The sequence below is a fragment of the Sceloporus undulatus genome, chromosome 6, assembly GCF_019175285.1.
Source record: "Sceloporus undulatus isolate JIND9_A2432 ecotype Alabama chromosome 6, SceUnd_v1.1, whole genome shotgun sequence".
Classification (NCBI taxonomy): domain Eukaryota; kingdom Metazoa; phylum Chordata; class Lepidosauria; order Squamata; family Phrynosomatidae; genus Sceloporus; species Sceloporus undulatus.
The window spans coordinates 53,530,318-53,551,677 of record NC_056527.1 but is presented as its reverse complement, the minus strand read 5'-3'; the positions used below and the strand labels follow the sequence as shown (position 1 = coordinate 53,551,677).

General features: G+C 40.9%; 1 protein-coding gene across 1 annotated transcript; it reads right to left on the bottom strand.

Moving 5' to 3' along the window:
* Nucleotides 1-11,716: 11,716 nt before the first annotated feature.
* On the bottom strand, nucleotides 11,717-21,306 carry METTL6 (methyltransferase 6, methylcytidine). The gene is made up of 6 exons (XM_042471129.1): nucleotides 21,168-21,306; nucleotides 18,509-18,880; nucleotides 16,360-16,494; nucleotides 15,174-15,344; nucleotides 14,724-14,865; nucleotides 11,717-12,293 (listed from the first exon to the last, which is right to left on the bottom strand). The coding sequence occupies exons 2-6, from the start codon at nucleotides 18,806-18,808 to the stop codon at nucleotides 12,145-12,147; spliced, it is 897 nt and encodes a 298-aa protein (XP_042327063.1). The 5' UTR covers nucleotides 18,809-18,880; nucleotides 21,168-21,306; the 3' UTR covers nucleotides 11,717-12,144.
* Between the last annotated feature and the right edge of the window lie 54 nt (nucleotides 21,307-21,360).

The window sequence follows — 21,360 nt, the reverse complement described above, 5'->3', positions numbered from 1 at the left end:
TACTGCCCTGGTATCAGTATGGATGAAGGGTGGGTTTTAGCATGTTTCTATCCATAAATAAAATGTTCTGTGTTGAAGCATAGCCTTGAGCCATGGGAAGTAACAATCACAAAGGGGTTTATCACATGGAGGCAAATTGCTTAAAGCCCGTGCAGAAACAGGATATAAAAGTCTGGAAAAAAAACCCCACAACAATGGTTTGTTTTTCAGATGTGTTTGTGTAAAAGAGAAATAGCACGACTTTAACCTGAAGGGAAAGTTGCCAAAATCCACTCTTTCAGAAGTTCCCCCCAAAAAGGAGCGGGTTTTGGCAACTTTCCCTTCAGGTTAATGTCATGTTATTTCTCCTTCACAGAAATGTCATCTGAAAATCTACCCGCTTTTGCAGTTTTTTCCTACTTTAAGTTCAGTTTCTGCATGGGATCCATCCCGTGTGATAAGCTACAGAGAATGCCATGCTTCATGTTTGGAAAACCTCTTTCTAACCCATCAGATCCCATATACTTTGGTAATAGCAGTCTCCTCTACCCTCCTCCACCTCACTGCAGGCCTTTCAGCCTCCCTGGAAAGCCTTTGACTGTATTGGTCCTGAAAATGAATTGCTCTAAAAAAAAAGGGAGATTGTACTGATGGGTAACCTATACTCTCAACAAGAAGTCACGGGGCATAATATGCAGGAACAAATTGATTTTCAGTTGACAAGAGGTCCAGACAAGTGCATTTTACCACCTTATCTATTTAATTTAAACGTATAGAATATATCTTGCTGAAACCAGGACTAGACTCAGAGGAAATGTGAAAATTAGAGGAAGGAATAGCACTAATTTAAGACAGATAACACAATAGTACTAGCAGAAAATTAGATAACACAGTACTGCTAGCAGAAAATAGCAAAGACATGGAATGATTACTGATGAAGGTTAATTAAGGAAACACAAGAGCAGGATTACAGATGAATGTTAACAGAAATAATGATCACAGAAGTTGTACACAACTTCAAGGTGGATAATGAAGACACTGAAATTGTTAAAGATCTTTTATATATTGGTTCAGTTATAAATCAAAATGGAGGATGTAGTCAGAAAAGAGTAAGACTTAGAAAGGCAGCTATGAAGGAACTAGATAAGATCCTCAAATGAAAAGGTAAATGTAAACTGCAGACCAAAGTCAGTATCTACTAGGTCATAATTGCAGACCAAAATATCTTCTATGTCATAGTATTTCTGATTACTATATATGAATGTGACAGTGAAGACATCTGACAGGAAGGCAATAGACTCAATTGAAATGGAGTGTTGGAGGAGAGCCCCATGGATACCATGGATCACCCAAATATATTATGGGTCCAAGAGCAAATTAATCTTGAACTCTCACTAGAAACCAAAATCATTAAACTGAGGCTACTGTACTCTGGATATCTCATGAGACTACTTGATTAATTGGAAAAGAAGGTAATACTTGGCAAAGTGGAAGGTAGTAGGAAACAGAAAGACCACATTATAGGTGGATTAACTCAATCAAGGAAGCCATAACTGAGGTTATAACCCCTGAGCAGGCCTGTTAATGACAGGGCATCTTATGGGTTAGGCTTGGCAAATCAAGGAGGAAAGGCAGTGGACTTCAATGGGGAGAGACTCTGCATCCAAAGCCCAAGCTTGGCAAATCGGATCAAGGGGAAAAGGCAGTGAGCTTCAGTGGGGAGAGACTCTGCATCCAAAGCCCAGGCGTGGCAAATCGGATCAAGAGGGAAAGGCAGTGGGCTTCAGTGGAAAGAGACTCTGCATCCAAAGCCCAGGCCTGGCAAATCGGATCAAGGGCATGTACTGCAAAGCCCATCTGCTGCTCAGTTTAAAATGGTGTTCAATGGGTCTCCTCACACATCAGTCTATGAATGTGGAGCAGAGGGGAGGTTGCAGGGGGAGTAATGTGTTTACTGCATTTGGAGCTCAATGTAGCGCAATCACCTTACCCTGCTTCCCAATCCACTGGGGGAAAGGCTATGCGAACGGAAGAAAATGGTGCCGGCAATGCAGAAAGAGTCCCGAATCAGACACCCTTTCTTTCACAATCAGACTCCGGAGGCAGAGGAAAATTAGCTGAAAAACCACTATTTTTTAAACCGGTTTATTAACTTAAAATTCAGATTTTTCAGGATAATTCAATTCAGATTCGAATCTCAATGGAAACGATATTGGAGCAATGCGGGTCAAATGCATGCTCTAATGGAAACGATGCACCCATGATTCGTGTCCTGATCCGCATTATAGGCCAGTGGAAATGGGGCCACAGATACTTATGGGATCACCACAAGTCAAAAACTACTGGGCAGCAGATAACAACAACCTCTGAATCTGACAGTTCCCCTACTCTGCCCTGACTGCTGATCCAGCATTCCACTGCCAGTAACTTGCTCTGGTGTTTGTTAAAGATAAGAGGGAACAGAGAAAGAAGAAAGACTTTTCTTGCTTGTTTTTGTTTAACGATTAATGAAAGCCCTGTAGAATGGAAGTAACCATGTGTGAATGCAGGGAAATGTACAACAATATGCCATGTTCCTGGCTTATTTTCACATCCTGAGATCCTCCTTAAGCCATGGCATACAGAGAGGTAGCAAAGGTGAAATCCAATTAAAAAAAAAACAGTTTGCCAAATTTATTTCAAGAGAATGGCCTATTTGATCAACTGGCTCATAGTCATAGAGTCACACAGCTTAAGTGCTCTAACAAATAAAACTGTCCCCTAGAAGGGATTTGGGGGCAATTAGTTGTTGTTGTTGTTGTCTTTGTTTGTTAATTAATTGATTGATTTTGCAGCAGTGGGTGTGTGTGGTGAATGTTGCTGCCCTTCAAGGTCCCGTGGGTGGTGACATATGGCCCCCTAGTCTTCAGAGTTGCCCAGCCATGGGTTAAACTGTCAGCTGAGATTTCGTGTTTTTAAACATCTACATCTTGAACCCTTTGTTTCACTTCTGTTTCCTGAAGAGCTTGCAAAATTACTTTAAACACCACCTGTATTCTAAAAATATATATATTTTTAAAAAAACCTATGTGGCTTGGACAATGTGCTTTTCTCTTCCAAAACTTACTTATGAAGCCACAGAAAATGCTTTAATTTTTTTTAAAAAAATCTCAACACGAAATGTATTTAAATCTAATAAGGAAAACATGCATACACCAAAGTTGACTCGTGTGTTTAGCTGCATTTTCATACTTTTTAAAATATGTGTTGAATTGAACTGAATCCCGCACTCTTTCCATCAAGGCCAGGGAAATTATGACCCTTCAGATGTCAATGAGCTGCTCCGCCCATGATCTTTCACTGACTGCGCTGACAATACAATATTATAAGGGCCACAGGTTCCACAGCCCTAACTAATATACCTTATCAGCTCCTGATCCAAAGAGGCATTTGTTCCTTTAAAACGTTGTAAAGCAAATCTCTCAGTTGCTATGTCCAAATATGAAACTATTGCTGATTTCCTGCATGGGAGTTTTGCCTCCAGGTTGTTGGATGAGCAATCTCCATTGTCCTATTACAGTACTTTGAATAGGATGGTAGTAGTGAAGTGTACTCCTTGATTCCATCCTGAGCCTGGCAGGTCAGGTTTCAGCAGTAGCTTATTTGTGGCTTAGATTTCGCCAGGATGACACATGATTTACTGTATATACTGAACTATGTTGACCTCGTGTATAAGTAAAGGACAGGCTTGGGGGCTACAATTATGGCTTTTTATATGATCCCTGGATAAGTAAAACATAGAGGAATGTAGCAAAGAATCTAAAGGATGAAGCAAAGCTAAACAAGGCCAAACTTACAAAACCTAGTACATCTGTAAGCAGTATGAAAATGTACTTGCTATTGGTATTGTTAAAATTCCAGCAGGCATAAATGTTTGTACTCACACTAAAGTCTGGATGGATGAGAGAGCAGAGCAAGGTATGTGCTTCCAAACAGATTACACACATGCCTTTCACCAGAGCAAGCAAGGCGGGGGGGGGGGGGGGGGGGGAGAAAAGTTCCCTGTTTGAAGTAACGTGGACCCTCCATATTCACTGGGGTTAGGGGCACAGGACCCTCATGAAAGTGGGAAAACAGTAAATTTTAAAAAATTACCAAAAGAACGTCTCTAGGAATCTCTAGGGCCTCCACAGCAATTCTGTGGTCAACATCTGCCATAGGCTGACTGTGAAATTGCACTAGAGGACCTACAACTGCCTAGAGAAGTGTTCTCCCTAGGAATCTCTAGGTCCTCCACCACATTTTTTGGTGGAAATTGACCATAGAGTCACGCTGGAGGATCTAGAGATTCCTAGAGAGAACAGATTAATCAAATCCGTGAATAATCAGATCTGCAAAAGTCAAAGCGGCAATGTGGAGGGCCCACTGTAATTCTGTTTCAAGAGCAGTCCAACCTGTTTAAATTTAAGTAACCCTAAGAAGAGAGCCAGTGATATAGTGGTTTGAGTGTTGGATTATGGAGAGCAGGGTTTGAATCCCTGCTCGGCCATGAAAACCCACTGGGAGAGCTTGGACAGGTGACACACTCTCAGACTCTGAAGATGGCAATGGCAAACCCCCTCGGAAGAAACAAACTAAGAAAACCCTGTGATAGGGTTGCCTTAAGGTTGCCGTAAGGTGGAAGTCACTTGAAGGCCCAACACACACACAAGAAGGGAGAGCATAGGCTTTAAAGTTGCCTATCAACAAGTATCACATAGACTCCAGACTGAGCAGGCACACAGGTCACCTGGCCACAGTCTTCCTCACTGTGGTGAGATGTATTGCATTTCAATGTAAATTACAGAAATTATTTCTAAAGTTGCAGCTATATATCTCATTTAGCATAGACAAATTTGCACAAATCTGTGCCGTCGTTGCTGTGCTGTATCATATTTCTATTTAAAGAATACTTCCTGTGTTACTTCCCAAGATGCATAGGTAAGGTTGGGATGCGAATACTGTATTAATTTCATCAACAAAGACCCTTGTGGCATTGTTGGTTTTGCCACAATAGACTAGCACAGCTGCAGAACTATGGGAAACAGCTGTGTTGATCCATATCACTAGTTCTAGCAGTTTTCATTTCCCCAGGAGCAAGTCTTTCATAAAGTTGATCAGTCTTAATTGTCCATTCAGCACCAAACCACCCCCAAAGATTTTGCAGTAGAACAGTGGTAGTTTGCAATATAACATTGTGGGGGAATTCCATGTCCTCCATTCACTTCTTCATGTGAACAAAAAATGGAATAAGGAGTCTGAAGGGTGTGGCAGATGACATTATTTTCCCTGTTCACATGAAAACCCCAGCACTTCATACCAATTAATCCTTTGTCATCCCACTTTTTCAGCTGCTTTTAAAATATCCTATTCCTGTTTATGATTATGCTGTATCGATCACATCTTGTACATACGATACTCGTCATTTTTAATGATGCAGATTTCCTGTACACAGCCTACATATGAATCGTTTGTACTTATGCAGAACCTGGGCAAAAGACCTGATCTGCATATGGAGGTCAGCAGTGGGACAGTAGAGCATCAGCGTAGCATAGCGGCTTAAGTGTTGGACTATGACTCTGGAGACAAGGATTTGAATCCCCACTCAGTCATGAAAACTCATGGATGACCCTGGATAAGTCATTCTCTTGGCCTCAGAGGAAGACAACAGCAAATCTCCCCTTGCCAAGAAAACCTCATGATAGGTTCACCTTAGGTTCCCCATATGCTGGAAACAACACACACATACACACACAGTGGGATAGTGCAAGGAACATGAGTGACATTTACAGGATATACTGAGTGTACCTTGAAGGAAAGTGACAGTCAAGGGTAACCTTTCTCAGCATGGTGCCCTCCCGATACAGTGGTACCCCGGGATACGAATGCGCCGCCTTACGAAATTTCCGGGTTACGAAAAAAATCCATTTAAAAAAACTGTTCCGGGTTACGAAGGTTTTTTCGGGTTACGAAAAAAATTTTGGTGCTTTTCGGCGCTATTTCGCACGAAATCGCGGCTTTTCCCCATTAGCGCCTATGGCATTTCGGCTTGCGAATGCTTTTCAGGTTACGAAAGCGGCGGCGGAACGAATTAATTTCGTAACCCGGGGTACCACTGTATACTGAACTACAACTCCCATACTTGCTAACCATTTGTCTATGTTGCATTGGACTGATGAGTTGTAGTCCAGTATCTGAAAATCCACAGGTAGGGGAAGCATGTTGTAAAGAACAGTTCAAAAGGAAATGGGGAGCTGCAAAGAAAACAAAGGAGAAAACCTCAAAGTCGATGGAATTCTGTGTGAGAGAGAACTGCAGAAAGAAAAGGCAAGGCAGTAAATGAACCCGCTCCCTGCTTCTATTCTGAAACACAAGGTAGTTTGGGTATTCTCTAGAAACAATGAAAAATCATGATCAGATACACATCACTACACTTACATAGGGAGATGCAGTTTGCTAGCATGAAGACAAAACTTGGCCCTTTCCACTTTGTAGGTGACCCAGAAGCTTGAGCGGAGGAACCAGGACTCACTTATATGTCACTTCTTGTTTCTGCTAGCGATATTAAAATAGTCCACAAACACACCTCCATGCAGCTTAGAGAGAGAGAACTTGGTTGCATGTGTACGCATGCCTTTACGTCACCTGCCAACTTATGTTGACCTCATGAATTTCATAGGGTTTTCATAGACAAGGAATACTCACAGGTGGTTGGTACCTCCTATTTTTTGAGCCTTTGGGGGAGTTATTTTTAAGAAGTAATACACTTTGGTGTTCATTTTCCCACCCATAAGCAACATCTTAGGAGTTATTTTCTCTCCTCCCCCCAGTGTCATGTTAGCAATGTGAGGGGTGCCTAATCCTTCAAAATGGCTAGAATGTACAGGTACGTTTCTTATATAGATAACATTTGAAGAGGAGAAAATCCAAATATGGCAGGGGGCATTCTTCCCCTTTGCTAATTATTCATATTCATGAGGTTTTTGTGAGTTTTTCAGGCTGTGTTCTAGAAAAATTTATTCTTGACAGCTCACCTCCCTCTGTGGCTGGCATCTTCTGAGAAGATGGACTAGGTAGCCCTTGTGGTGCATTACAATTCTAGGTCTGTGATTCTGCCATTATATTCTTTTGCGAGGGAAAGCATCACTGTATCTTCACTATCCCAAAAGGAAATGCTTTGCAACTACCTTCGGTCTTTGTAAAACATTGTTTTCAAGCTGAGGTTATTTTATTTTATTTTTTATCTATCCAACCTGAAGGGTACCTTCCCTTCACAATGGCTAGAAAGTACAGGGACATTTCTTATATGAGTGACATACAAAGAGGGAAATGAAAATGCATGGGGAAACCCATATTTAAAATAATACAGTACGCTCCCCTCCTAGTTTTATCCTTTCTCAGTTCTGATTTAATTTGGTTTCACTTCTTGTGGCCTTTCCCTAGCTGCTCTCCCTGCTTGCCCTGGCTGAATGACACAGGAAAATAATTCCTTTCCATTTCTAAAGCTGTTGTATGATTAATATCCATTACTGAGGGACCAGCTTGGCAGTAAGGGGTTTATTTGAATGGGAATTACTCCCAGCCAGCTCCAAACCAGAAGTTTCCCAACAACATAAGCATGATGTGGCAGAGGGGAACATCTGACACTGGGTCATGCGGGGGGGGGGACCCTTTGCCATGCTATCCTTAGGTCAGAAAAAAGAGGAGGTTCATCTCAGGGCAAGCTTGTCCTGTGGGAAACAGACTCTGACAGAGTGCACCCAGTCCACAAACAAGAAGTCACACATAGGGGGGATGCGGGTTAAAACGTCATCTCCAAAACAAGTTGACGTTTCACGTCAATGTTTTCAGGAATTCTTGTGAGAATAGTGTATGGTGTGTATATGTGAGGGGGAATAGCATGCAATCTTTTTAATTAATCCCACAGATTGCCTAAAAGCATCCTTACAACACCATTTCTAAAAAGCCTTGAAAAGCCCTTATCTCTGGAAGAGAAACAGGAGTAGAGAAATTGTAGCCTAAAATGAGCAAGAGATCAGCAGGGCTGAACCCTAGATTTCAGCTATAGGAGTAGAAGATGAGCATACCTAGAAAGCATTTCTCTTGCCACCCAGTAATGCTTGGGATCTTAAGGATGGGCTTAAGGGCACACCATTCCTCAAAAATGAGCCACTGGCTGTAAGAGGCAAGATAGGATTGTCATTTTTACTGAGGAATCTGATAGTTAAAAAGGACTGCCCAGCCATGTGGTAGTGGGGAAGAGACCTGTAATGATGTGTAATCCTCTTTCAGAGGAAAGAGGCCATTTCCTCTGCATCAAAGATAACAGAGTGGTTAGAGGCATGAGCTCCCAAAGGAATAAATCCTAAAGCTTTATGAAACTTTGGCTGCCAGCCAAGAAACAACATGAGTGTGGTGAGCAGCCATTTCGAAAGATGAAGAATATAATAGTGTGTAGCAAAGAGAAATCCAATCCTTGCTGTAAATATTCTCTTCCCCCCCCCTTAAATCCAGGCTCTTTAGAATGCCGTTATAGTTTTATGAAGAAATAGCAGGAATGGGAATTGCTATGTAATTAGCCAGTTGCTATATTATTTGTGCAACCATGTCGTAATTAAGTCACATTGGAGAATGGAAAGATTGTAAGTCAAGGGTATGGTCACACAAGAGAAGGTCAGGCAATGGGCAACTTACTAGCTACCTTTTAAACTTTATCTACAAAATAATTCAGCTGCATGGAATTCAGTGGTTGGCACTCCTACCAGACATCATAAAGAAGTCAGAAGATCTACAACTGGGGACACAATAGAGAAGATAGATGCAATCTTAGAATTCAAGTTACAGAAGAATCCTTCTTGTGGACGGTTTAAACTGCTACTTCAACTTTATTTTTCAAGACTGTAGTGCTCACCCCTTGCTAGCATGACCATTGGTTGGCGGGGGAGAGGAGTCTGAGAAATATAATCCAAAAAGTAGTGTTTCCCAGCTCTCACCTAAACCCCTGATGATTTTCCTCCATTAATTTCACATCAATTTTTCTTGGGGTGCACAATGAAAAACATGGCCTGGAATTAACATTGTGTAGTGATGGTACATCCCATCCTATAGATATTAACACTCTTTAAGCCAGCCATTTCCACTATAGCTCCTTCTGCCTCTTTTCATCGCCTTGCGTCATCATATTGGGGGAATTCCAGAAGGGGTACCATTTTCCTTTCACCAGTCCTTATTTCCTTGTCTTAGAAGTCATGTAAACCAGCCAGTCAGCAAGTCCACTCAGGACAGAGGGATGTTATTTTGCTCTTGGCATCAGTGTAAGATAAAACCAATCTCAATCATCCTGAATAGGTTAATTCCCAATGCTACACCCAGTTCATCAATAGAAACCTGTTTTCTTTAATTTTGTAGCCCAATACCTTCTATATCTTTGGGAGACAAAGGGTAATCCTTTATAGTATGTACTGCAGGACTATGAGTTGGAAGAGACTACAAGGACCATCCAGTCCAACTCTATGCCCTGCAGAAATATACAATCAAGCATTCGCGATAGATAGCCATCCAACCTCTGTTGAAAAACCTACAAAAAAGGAGACTCCACCTCACTCAGAGCCAGCATAGTTCACTGTTAAACAGCTCTTACAGTCAGGAGGTTGTTCCTAATGTTTAGGTGGAATCTCTTTTCCTGTAGTTTGAATTTACATGTCCTAGGGTGCATCTACACTATAGAAATAATGCAGTTTGACACCACTTGAAGTGCTGTAGCAGTGGAATCCTGGGATTTGTGGTTTTACAAGGTCTTTATCCTTCTCTACCAAGGAGTGCTGGTGCCATGCAAAACTACAAGTCCCGGGATTCTGCAGGTTGAAGCCATGGCAGTTAAAGTGGTGTCAAAATGCATTATGTCTACTCTGTAAATATACCCCAAGTCCCTGGAGCTGAAGAAAACAAGCTTGCTCTCTGCTTGTTTCAATAGATCATCTCCACTCCTCATTCATTTGCTATCTTTCTCCCATTGGCAAAGAAGATTGTGTACCTATTTGGTACCCAGGTGGGCACAGCTAGCTCAGTTGTTCAGCAAGCACTGAGCAGAGTTTTCTGTCCCAGTGAGACTGGATACTGCAGCATTCAGTAGAAGAAAATTTAATTTTCCAAATGACTATAATTATGGTTTGATCTAATTGCTGAGAGCTTGTCTGAGCATTGTCTTTAGGAGGAACACTGTGAATGGAGTACTTTACAGAAAATAAATGGGCCTTCATGACTTACATATTGGCTATAGATGGGTAATTACGGAATTCTATACGGCTGGATTGTGTTCATTACAAAGCATCTGCCTTTTGACACCTAGAATCTGGAATCTGGCATTGTTTTTCCAAGACCTGGAATTTCTTTCATGACTACAGCCAGGAAGAAAGACTATGGAGAAAATGGAACTGGTTCCTGTTAAAGATTTAAAAGATGGTTGATGGGTGATTCTTTAAATTTTGATAGACCCCTGCCTTCTACAAATCAAATCTATAGATCAAGTGCGCATACTTTTTCTCCAGTAAGTACTGCCCAATTTTTCCAATAAGAACTCATCCAAATGTATAGCAAAAGAATGAGAGATCCAGCATGGTGTAGTGATTTGAGTGCTGGACTAAGACTCTGGAAGACCAAGAATCCCCACTCAACCATGGACACACACTGGCTGACTCTGGACAAGTCACGCTTTCTTAGCCTCGAAAGAAGGCAATGACAAATTTCTCTGAATAAATCTTTTTCAGAAAACCCTCTGATAGGGTTGCCGTAAGTAGAATGTAACTTGAAGGCACATACCAACAACTGCAAAAGCACTAGGGAGTTTGGAGAACTGTAAGAAAACTTGTAGTTTTCCACGTTATGCTTCTGGGATGGTACCACTTTGGAATGCAGGCAATCAGAAGTGTGATTCAATGTTTCTTCAACTGTAAAAACAACTCTTCTGTGCATATAAAATAATTGACCTGTAGGAACATTGAAACATGGGAGTTTTGCTATTTTCCACCAAGTGTATACTGGTCTCATGAAGTTACCTTCAAAACTTCAACTTTCCTTTTCCCACCTGATGACATAATGTCTTCATAAATGAAGGCTCAAAAATACAGTGGGAATGATTTTTGCTCTTCCCCCATCCCGACAGCTCAAACGAAGGACAGTTGCCCTAAATTCATTTTGCTCCCACTTTCCATAAACTAAAAAGAGACTAAAAATTAGGAGTCAATTTATGCAATTTACAGTGGGCAGTATATTCTAATTGTTCAGGAACATTTCATTGGCTTTCCTCTATAGAACTAAGAATACAGAAGCTTGGTATATGGCGCCACCTAATGAATAAAATGCCAAGAAGAATGTCATCATAACAAATTAGGTTCTATAGTAGTTTGAAATTGGGACGGGCTAAACGTACCTACAGTTGGTACTGGACAGCAATTCCATCAGCCCTAGGTGATGGCAGTTACAGTGCAACTTTTGGAAATCAACCCTTTGTCCATTCCATTTTTAAATCCTGGAAGACATGAGGGGGGATTACACTCAACCCCTTCCAAACACTGAAAAGAGGCCATCCCTACCTACTGCTGGAACAGCAAGTCATTCTATTACACTAGTCTGTGATAATGCAAGCAAGGGAATTACTATGCCATGGATTTTTATATACTGGATTGATTCAGAGATCATTTTAAACCATGACTTCTCCCTGTCTCATTTATTTATTTATTTATTTGATTTATATCCCACCTTTCTCCCAAAATGGGATTCAAATAAGCTTTTTTCAAGTGTGCCTGCATTAGATGTAAGCAGTAATTTAGAAGTTTTTGCTTCTGTTTTATATCAACTCCTACTTGCTCTGTCATCCAAATACAGATAATGTCACCTACATTTAGCAGAAAGGTTACAAATTGAAACCATTGTTTATGAAGCTACTCTGGTGTCCATTAAGACTAGGGTTCAAACAACAGGAGTAGTTAACCTGAAACAGGAGAAAAAACTTCTGATCCTTCTCCCCATGGCAGAACCCGGGAGGAGCAGACACTTTGTGAGTCTGTAGAAGGTCAGGCTCATTTTCATAATACAAAACCTTTCTTTAATGTCCAAATGTCCCCACCAACGACAACAATGCATCAAAAATCATGTTTCCCTTTGAGGCTTTAGAAATTTACTTTGGAGAAAAACCCTTGGCACGCAGAGGCCTTCCTTCTTGTTCACAGTTTCTCGCAGCACATATTCATTCACCACTTGCTCATACCCCACAGATAGGAAAAGTTCTGCCAAGAAGTCTGAAGGGAAGAAAGAAAGGAAAAAAAACAGTAAATGTAATAACCAGGTTCTTCTCAAATGAAACATCTCAAAGTTTTTGCATTTTAATATCAGAGACGGAAGTCTGTAAAAAATGCAAATGGTTTTGCAGCAAGTAATCAAAAGCAAAATAGTAATTCAAAATTCTAAAAGAAGATAAGTTCAGTTGCTTGCTGTGGAGTTTTTTTCTGGTTTGGTTTACTCAGCTTTCCAACATGGAACATTTCTTCCCAATTCCTCAGGAGAGTAGAAAAACATTTTTTTCTTCCCCGAACTAAACCCTCTCTTGGTAGGCTGCTCCTACTTCTCAAATTTGCCACACGAATAGTAGCGGATTGGAAACCATTGCTGAAAAGCTGTAAAGCAGATATTGGGCTCTAAGCTAAGAATGGGGAAAAGTGAGTACAGCTACAGGATGCTTTTCAGGAGTGGTCTCTGGAAAACTCTGCTCACCACACTGGCAGCAACTTTCAGGGTGAGTAATCAATGTTTTGTTTTGTTTTGATGGGGAAAGTATGACAAATAGGACGTATCAAAGCTATGTATGGCTGTGTGTGGGATGGTCAGCTATATTGAGATGGAGGCTGTAGCCACCAAATTGAAAAGATGGACTCTGTAGACACATCGATGTCCAGTTTACAATGCTTCCTAAAGATGTTTAGCGATGACCATGTGATACATGACATATTTCTGATATAGGCACTGTTTGTAGAAAACAATGTCAGTGTAAGTCAGTGCCCCACAGAACATTCTGGAGAGAGAATGAGAAACGAAGGGGATAAATTAAGAAAAGAGAATATGTATACCTTAGAAAGAAGGGGGAAAAAAGGAACAGATCTATGAAGATGTAGCAGATAGTGTTCCTGTGACTGCTCCTGAATAAAGGCAGAGAAGAATTGAGGGCAGAACTTACCAAGAGACTATTTTGTGCACAGAACTAGGCCACATGCTTCTCTGCCTTCCTGAGTACATATGTGGGGCTACCTCTAGCACCAAACCAAAGAAAAAGGCTGTGGACATTTTTTAGCTATCAGACTCTACATTTTATTTGCTGAGTGGTTTACACATTTCATAGTTAATATTGCTTTTCTCTGCTTCTTTATGTAACTTTACATAAACACAAAAGGGATCCAAATTTGGTAAATGGCCTCCCCAGAACTGTAGGACCATCTCCTTTGTGCTGGCCAAATGGCCGTAATAATAAAGTTATTAGGTTATTATTAGGAACATCTCCTTAACCTCAGTAAGACTTTAATTTGAGGCTTTTGGTATATAAACAGAAATTCTACAAGAACTGTTGGACCTTGTACCCTGCAATCCCATTCCTGATACTTATTTACATATGGGCTTCAGTTGTTGACTTCCCAATTGTACCTGGAAAACTTGTCTGGGAAGCACATTGCTGGATTCAATAGAAATTTGGACTAATTTGTCAGGGCAGAATACAAATTTATAATACAATACATTAAAAAATGTCTGTCCATCTCTGGTAGCCATAAATCCTCAGAACATTGTGGTAGATGCCTCAGAAATGTTAGACATTCTGACTGTCAGCCAAGTTGCAGTGCTCAAATTCAAGTTGCTATTGCAAACAAGAGGTAAGAAGCAAAAGTGGAACTACGCATAACTAATCAGGAAATCATGGTGGACATCTCAAAATATGACACATATTTTTTAAATACGCATCCAAGTTGCAGTGGCTTTTTCAAGTCAAAAAAATTAAAATTCTAAATGGCGGGGCTTCCTGAAAGCAAAAAATTATGGGGGCTGCCATAATTCATCAGAAAAATTGTAGTAGAGAGCTCAAAATCTGACAGTATCTTTGGTGGTTGTACAAGTTCAAATGACTCGTTTCAATTACAAATTTCAAAAGGAAAGGGTTTTTGAACCAAAAGAAGTTGCCATAATTTAGTGACACGTGGTAGCCGACATTTCAGAATTTGAGAACACTTGTTGTCACTCACGTTACAGTAGTCAGTTTTAAATATTCCAAACAGAATGCTTCTTAGAAAAACAAAATGGGAACCTACCATAACAGGAATTTAAATGCTAGAAGACTGAAGAAGGTTCTCTGAGGCATTGATACTAAAATTGCTGAGGTAGGAAAGAAGGGAGAGCTAAGCCACTGCTGCTATGATTCTTGAAGTTTAAAAATTGCATGTAAATCTGGAAGAGCTTTCTGAAAAACTGCTAGGAAGATCACCAAGGTTAGGTATAAGGAAGAATTGGGAATCAGAAGACCCTCATGGACCCATTTGAGGATATTAGGTACGGACCCAGGGAGTGCTGGACTTCACCCAACATTAAACAACTGACAGCTGAATTCAGTGATTTACTCTTTGCAAAAAAACCACAAGACAAATCATAGCAAAGAAATAAAGTATAAACAAAGTAAGAGGCGCTGAACTCACCATCTGAGAAGAAGTATGATCTGGTTCCATCTTGTCTTACATAAAAATTTTCACTAAGCTTGTTAGCAGACTTAAATCTCAGCATTGCGTGATCATAGAGACCATAATCTCTAAACAGGACACATTTGCCTGGTTTTAACACCTGACAGACAAATATATTATGTAAGTGAACTGGGTTTTACAGAACAAAAGCAAGTACCAAATAAAAAAATTAGAACATTTTATATCATGGAGGCTCTGTTTCTAATATATATATATATATATATATATATATATATATATATATATTTACAACAGATGCTTGTTTCTCTTTTTTTTAACTTTGGGGATTAAAGGCTGTTTTACAAACTTGTTGAATGCTGATAACATTGTTCTTATTTCTTTGTCAGTTTTAAAAAAACTTTTCTATTATTCCTTAGGACTATATTTTTATTGTTATTTAAGACTTACCTTATAAATATTGCGCAAAACTAAATGCATCTTCTCCGGATGAATAGTAGAAAGAACAAATATTAATGTTACAATGTCTACAGAGTCTGGTGGCACATTTTCCAGAAGGTCATCTTTGGTAAGATCACACTGGAATACTTTGCATCTCTGGGTATCATACAAGGGATTTTGCTATGGAATGAAAATATTTGCTTTAGATGAGAGACATTTTCAGCCAAACATTCTGATTTTCTTTTTGCCATCCTTTTGATTTATTTAGTTATCCACAGAAAAGTCTTTGTTTGATCAGATGGAATCCAATCCTCTATTCCATTTACTCTGTAATGCTGCCACAGAATGCAGATGAAGTGGCAATTTTAGCTAATTTCCCCCTCAGTCTGTGTGCCCCCATGCATATGAAAACATTTTCTTAAGGGTTATGATAGCTTCCATAAGATGGTGTGAAGTGCCACTGGCAAGACTGAAGATGAAGGAAGACGTAATTAAAATTTCTAATCTGTCCCCTTCTTCTAGCAGGGAGCCAGATCTTAGTTCCTTCCACCAATTGAAAGATCCCTTCACTTGATGTTGATGCACCTCTGAATGCAACCCACTTTCCAGCCATCTATGTTTCCAGGCAAGCATTCTCTGAAGATGTCAGCCACAGATGCTGGCAAAATGTCAGGGAGAAACTCTTCTAGAATATGGCCACATAGCCCGAAAAACCCACAAAAAACAATGGTAAAATTGTTAACCCTTGCCTGTGAGAACAACATTTATGAAAATTTATATTCCTAGGAACTGAAGTCCCTACAATATCTAGAGCACAACAAAGTAACCATCTCTGCTCTATGCGGGTCACTCAACATGTGCACATCTATGAAACAGCCACAGTGTGAGAGCACTGAGGAGTGGACTATGTCTGTTCACACACATCCTGTCCACACCTTAGTCCAGTGATGGTAAATCTTTTACAGACTGATTGCCCAAACTGCAACCCAAAACCCACTTATTTATTGCCAAGTGCTGCATTCCTCTGGCTTTCTAGGTACTAACTCTGGAGAATTCTGTGCTGGGGCGACGGAACGCGTGCCCACAGAGAGGACTCTGAGTGCCCACTCTGGTACCCATGCCATAGGTTCACCACCACTGCCTTAGCCCTACTTGTGCTGTAGACAAATGCCCACACATTAATTATCTCACCAACCTTTACATATTCCACTGCTCGGGGAGAGAAATCACAGGCATAAGCAAAGATATTCAAATCCTCTTCTAAAAGTGGAAACAAACAGTTCCCAACACCACAGCCTGCTTCAAGAATCGTCAGCTTCTGATCTTCAAACTGTATGGTAGAAAAACAACCACATCTGTTACATCCTTGCAAAGTGTCTTCTGTCATGAAACACTAACAATCTTTTCAGGTTGAAGTTCCAAAGTGACTCAAATTTCAGTGCAGTGATTTACGAACAGAAAGAAATATCCACTGTGATTTTGTGCCATATGATGCTTTCAGTTGCTGAACCCATTAGAGGCAATATTTAAAGGAAGTTAGGCTTGGTGTGGGAGGAGTGTCAGACATACTAAAAACTTTCTAGAAATTAAAATACCAGGCAAAGAATTCAAGCCAGATTTGTATCTCATAAGGAGGGAGGCAGTGTTACATTTGCAGTACCAATGTTTATTTCTTTTTAAAAGATGGCTAAACTAGCTGAAACCCCAATTTCATATCCTTCTGCTCCATAATTCAAGATGGCCGATCCACAGTTACCAGTTCACTGCTCTTTACTATTAATAATAGAGTTCAAATGCTACAGTTTTGTAATGCAACCAGCGTCTTTCATAATATGAAGAAAAACTGAATTCATACAAGAGAACACTTCCTTATCCACCTCTGGATTGGGACTAGGTTCACTGTTAGGGAAACAAGAACAGAGGGGATCAAAATTGTGTGTTGGGGTGGGGGGGAATGTTAAGCCAAGCTTTGCTGGCTGGCGCCTAACTCACTTTGATCATTTATTTATATCCCTATATTGCCTTTTCCACTAAGAAAGCACAGGGTGGGTTTTATGGGGCCTCTAGTGGTCCATTTTGGAGACTTTATCATTCACTAACTTGGTTTTAATATCATATACTTCCACCACCATTAATTAGCTTATACTGGAAGCACCTGAAGCATCCTGCTAATAGCGGAATAATTTCTAAAACTGATTTATCCTGCAACAATTGTAGAGCTGCAATGGCTTTTGTGCGGTGGTACAAAAATGAACCAAGTATATCCAAAGTATGATGTATAATTTTGTTTCAAAATTAGCTATCTGTAACCTTGTGCCTTACAGTTGTGGTTGGGCTACAACAATTCTTGCCTTGGCTGTGCTGCGTGGGGATGATGATAGTTGCAGTGAAACATCTGCAAGAGATTAGGTTGAGAAAGCAGAAATACTCCCTAAGAACCTAAGCTGTTGTGTCCTCCAAAGTGCTAAACTAAGCATTCAAGTAAACATTACAACAAGCAACTTCCTCCAAATACGACAGCTCCTTTATGACACATCTTCCACACAAGCTACTGACTAACAGCCTTAAAAATATATTAAGGGTTGCAACATCTCATCTCTTCCTGGAAACTGCAACTGCAGCATCATGTGGTAAGTGAGATGCATGTCTTTTGCCTAAAGCCCATCATATTCATACATAATTATGTAAGATGTTACATAACTCAGGCCAAAACTAAGATTCCCTAGTCTTCCAGCTCAAAGAAACACTTCTATAGTGGGTCTAACTGGGAGTGTTTCTACACTGAGGTAGGAACCACTGAGCCCTCCATGTTCTTGGACATAGGACATGCTCAAGTCCCATTAAATATAATGATATAGTAAAATGTTGTCCTATATAAAAATGGAAAATCAAGATTTGATATTTGAAATTTATACTTTTTTGAACATGTTCAAACCGTGTATGCTTGAATCATGTATTAAAAAAATCTGTGTGTATGAAAGGGCTAACTGTAATTATACTAGTGACACCATCACCTCTAAAACAGTACACTATGAGTAGCTTTAATCCAAAACACACTGCAGAAACAATCCAGTTTGAAACCGCTATAACAGCCCAGCCTCAATGCTAGGGAATCCTGAGAACTGTAGTTTTGTGAGACATTTAGCCTTCTCTGTCAGACAGCTCTGGTGCCACAAACTACAATTCACAGGATTCCCTAGCATTGAGCCAGGGCAGCTAAAGTGATTTCAAACTGGATTTATTCTGCAGTGTGTTTTGGACCATTGTTATTTGTCACATTCAATAAAGCCCTCCCCTGGAAGCACCCTTGCCTTCTGCTGCTACGTATAGCAAATGAAACTCACTTCCCGGCAGGCTCTTAATTCCTCAAACTCTCTCGTTGTCCAGTGCCTGTCCTTGAAAAAATTGGTGCTGTTCCTTTTGTAAAACAAGTCCCAATTCCTTTGTGCTTCTTTCTCAAGCTTCTGTTGCTTGAAATCAGATACCAAGACCTGATCTTTGGCCAGTTTTTCAGCTTCTTCAGAGCTAAGCATTCTCATTTTATGTCCTCTCTTCTGGAAACCTTCACTTTCATGATCTAGTATTATCCCATCAAGTTGAGCCACAGATGAGTCACCACTCTGCAGAAGGCTCAATTCACTCATCTCAATTAAGGAGGGTGCGTGTTTTTCGAATTACCTTATTCCTTAATCACGTACCTCAATATCAGGCAAGAACTAGGTTGAAAAAGACAACATGGGAAAGGTTACCATTCTATCTTCCACAGAGTATATAGTAAAATGATAAAGGGATCATTATGGTGAATCATTTCCAACTAATGTCATCTTATAAATACATTCAAATAATTTTATAGTAGAAATTACATGCTTGAAGGATACTGCCAAAGCAAAAGAAGAAATTACATCAGCAACAGATGTCAGCCTCCCACAATGGATTGGGATATACAGTAGTAGCCTTTCCTAACCTGACATCCTCTAAATGCATTGGACCTCCCTCACTCCCAAGACAGTGTGGTAATCCAAGACATTTGGAGAAATTACGTTTAGGAAAGCTGCTACATATAATATCTGAAGATTAATTGATATCAAAGAACTAGTCTAAACACATTCCATCCACATCTGCTCTAAGTTATTTTCTGCTTGCATGTATGAGAATTATAGATGCCCTGCAACCCTAGCACATATTCTGTACGTCAACATGGTGGCGCCCTGTACAGATGGGCGCTGCTACGTATTTTGATGCAACAGACGCTTAGCATCTGCATGTCATGATGCCATTGTGGATGCATTATAACAAAATATCCCCCCCCCCCTTGGGGGGGGCAGGAATATTGTGGGAGCTGACATTGTGGCAGTCAACCAGTTCCATAAAGCACCTACTATATCAGGGGTAGGCAACCTGCGGCCCGCGGGCCGGATGCGGCCCAGCAAGGCCTTGGGACCGGCCCCCGCCCGGTCCTGCCGCCGATTGCCGCCGGAGCCTTTGGCCTCTTGCGTGAGGGTGTGGGGCCTTTGGCCTATCAGGAGGAGGCGGGCAAGGGGGGCAATTGTCTATAGAAGCCTCAGAAATATGCATTTATATTAACATTTTTTTAAAAAATCAGCAAATTTTTTCGCGTGTCCTCCATTTTTTAAAAAAAGTACCCTCCATTTGAAAATTTTGTCCTACATTTGTCCCGGTTTATTTATTTATTTCAATTTTTTTTTAAATTATTTAATTATTTATTTTTTGGCTTCGGCCCCCCCAGTTGTCTGAGGGACAGCAACCCGGCCCCCGGCTCAAAAAGGTTGCCTACCCCTGTACTATATAGTACTAAGACCTGAGTTTTCTCATGATTTGGACCAGGTGTGTGTGTGCATTGGACTGTAGAAAAGGTGTCCTTCATCAGATCAATGGCCCACTTAATCCAGAATTCTGTTCCCAAAGTGGTGAATGAGGAGCCCACAGAAGGAGATAGGTTTACTAACAATCTTCTGCTCATGTACACCAGCACTGAAAGGCATACCATTGCCAACAACAGTCTTGTCCTCCATGAATTCCTCTAATCCATTTTTAAAGCCATCCATATTGGTTGCAATCAATGTATTTTAAGAAAATAAACCCCATAGTTTAAATGTGTGTTGCCTGAAGAAATACTTCCTTTAACAAGTCTGGAATCCTTCATCCATTTGGCTGCCAACTTCTACAACTTTAAAAGGGGATTAGATTAATCTATGGAGGATGGGATTATTAGTGACCACTAGTCATCATTGAGACTAACTGAGAGAAAGAAATTTGCAGCATAAACTTTTGTAGATTGAGGCTGCATCCATGCTTCAGAAATAATCCAGTTTGAGACCACTTTAACTGCCATGGCTCAATGCTATGGAATTCTGGGAATTTTAATTTGTTGTAACACTAGAGCTCTCTGAAAGAGAAGGCTAAATATGTCATGTTCCCCAAATATTATATATTTCCACATTGAAGGGGGTCTTAGGCCCCTAACCCCAGCAAATGTGGAGGGACAAATGTGTGTTTGTGTGTGAGATATACATATACACACACACATACACACACACACTTGTCTCTCCATATTCACTAGGGTTAGGGCCACGAACATGGAAAAACTGCAGATAACAAAAGCACCTTGTTTTTACCTGAGAGGATGCCTCTCTAGGAATCTCCAGGTCCTCCAGTTCAACTCTATGGTCAACATCTGTCAGACATTTTGCATAGAACTGCACTGGAGGAGCTACAGAGGCCTAGTAGAGTGTCCTCTCTAGGAATCTCTTGGTCCTTCGGTGCCACTTTTTAGTTAAAGGTTGACCATAGAGTTGCGCTGGAGGACCTAGAGATTCCTAGAGAGGACATATTAATAAAATCCGCGAATAGCCTTGAACCAAGACACAGTTAAAGCGGTACCAAACCGGGTTATTTCTCCAATGTGGATGCAGCCGATGGACATTAGCAAACAGCCCCAGAGTCGGACCTCTCTCCCTGCCGGACGACTCAGGGGCCACCCACCTGCTCCTCCCGAGGGCGGTCTGGACATGCTCAGAGGTGCTCTCGCCCTCCTGGTCGAGGCCTCAGCCGCCCCAGTACTCGCCTCCCAGGGCCTGGCGGCCTACTCTTCTCTGGCGCTTTCCTAGTGGCACCACCGCCGAGGCCTAGGCCCGGAAGAGGCAGCGGACGAGGAAGGAGGCGGGGGAAGGAGGCC

What these genes read in the sequence shown, in the direction of transcription:
- METTL6 (XM_042471129.1), bottom strand. Translation starts at nt 18,808, where the DNA reads ATGAGTGAATTGAGCCTTCTGCAGAGTGGTGACTCATCTGTGGCTCAA. An exon ending in GAGCAGTGGAATATGTAAAG is followed by an intron (nt 15,345 to 16,359) that starts GTTGGTGAGATA and finishes TTCATTCCATAG; the next exon opens with CAAAATCCCTTGTATGATAC. An exon ending in TTTTGCGCAATATTTATAAG is followed by an intron (nt 14,866 to 15,173) that starts GTAAGTCTTAAA and finishes TTTGTCTGTCAG; the next exon opens with GTGTTAAAACCAGGCAAATG.